Source organism: Myotis brandtii, unplaced genomic scaffold (genome assembly GCF_000412655.1).
Source record: "Myotis brandtii unplaced genomic scaffold, ASM41265v1 scaffold691, whole genome shotgun sequence".
Taxonomy (NCBI): Eukaryota; Metazoa; Chordata; class Mammalia; order Chiroptera; family Vespertilionidae; genus Myotis; species Myotis brandtii.
In genome coordinates, this window is record NW_005370704.1 from 940,598 (window position 1) to 941,038 (window position 441).

The following is a 441-nucleotide window of genomic DNA, read 5'->3' on the forward strand; positions in this document are numbered from 1 at the left end:
TGAGAGCCCACCTGCACCAGCCAGCCCAGCAGCCTGTTCAGCATCTGGTCGCGCCCGAAGCAGAGGTAGCTGTGGGTGTAGACGCGGTGCTCGAAGCCGTAGAGGCGGAAGGAGGCCTGGGTGCTCTCGTCCCGAATGGGGCCTCCGGGCACGAAGGTGATCTGGGTGGAGGCTCCGCCCATGTCCAGGGCGCCCACCAGCGTCCCCTCCGGGGGCCGGATCCACTCTCCGGAGAAGGAATACTGAGCACAGACGGGCACCAGGTTCCAGGACCGGCCACGCAGGCCGGCCCGGCCCCTCCCGCCCGGTGATCCAGCCCAAGGCGCCTTCATCCTGCCCGGCCAGGAGCTCGGCGCCCCAGAAGGCCAGGGGAGCCCGGCCCAGGACTTGGGCGACCTCTGCAAAGATGTGCTCGGCCTGGGAGCTGTTCTTCTGGCTGCC

The 441-nt window shown here is 69.4% G+C and overlaps 1 protein-coding gene across 1 annotated transcript in view; it reads right to left on the reverse strand.

Annotated features, from left to right (window-relative positions):
* ENTPD8 (ectonucleoside triphosphate diphosphohydrolase 8) overlaps positions 1–441 on the reverse strand; it is a gene marked incomplete at its 5' end in the record, with an annotated part of 5,557 nt that overhangs the window by 2,102 nt on the left and 3,014 nt on the right. Inside the window, 2 exons of the mRNA XM_014529689.1 lie at positions 12–242; positions 274–432. Coding sequence (XP_014385175.1) covers positions 12–242; positions 274–432 — 390 coding nt within the window. The remainder of the gene's footprint in view (positions 1–11; positions 243–273; positions 433–441) is intronic.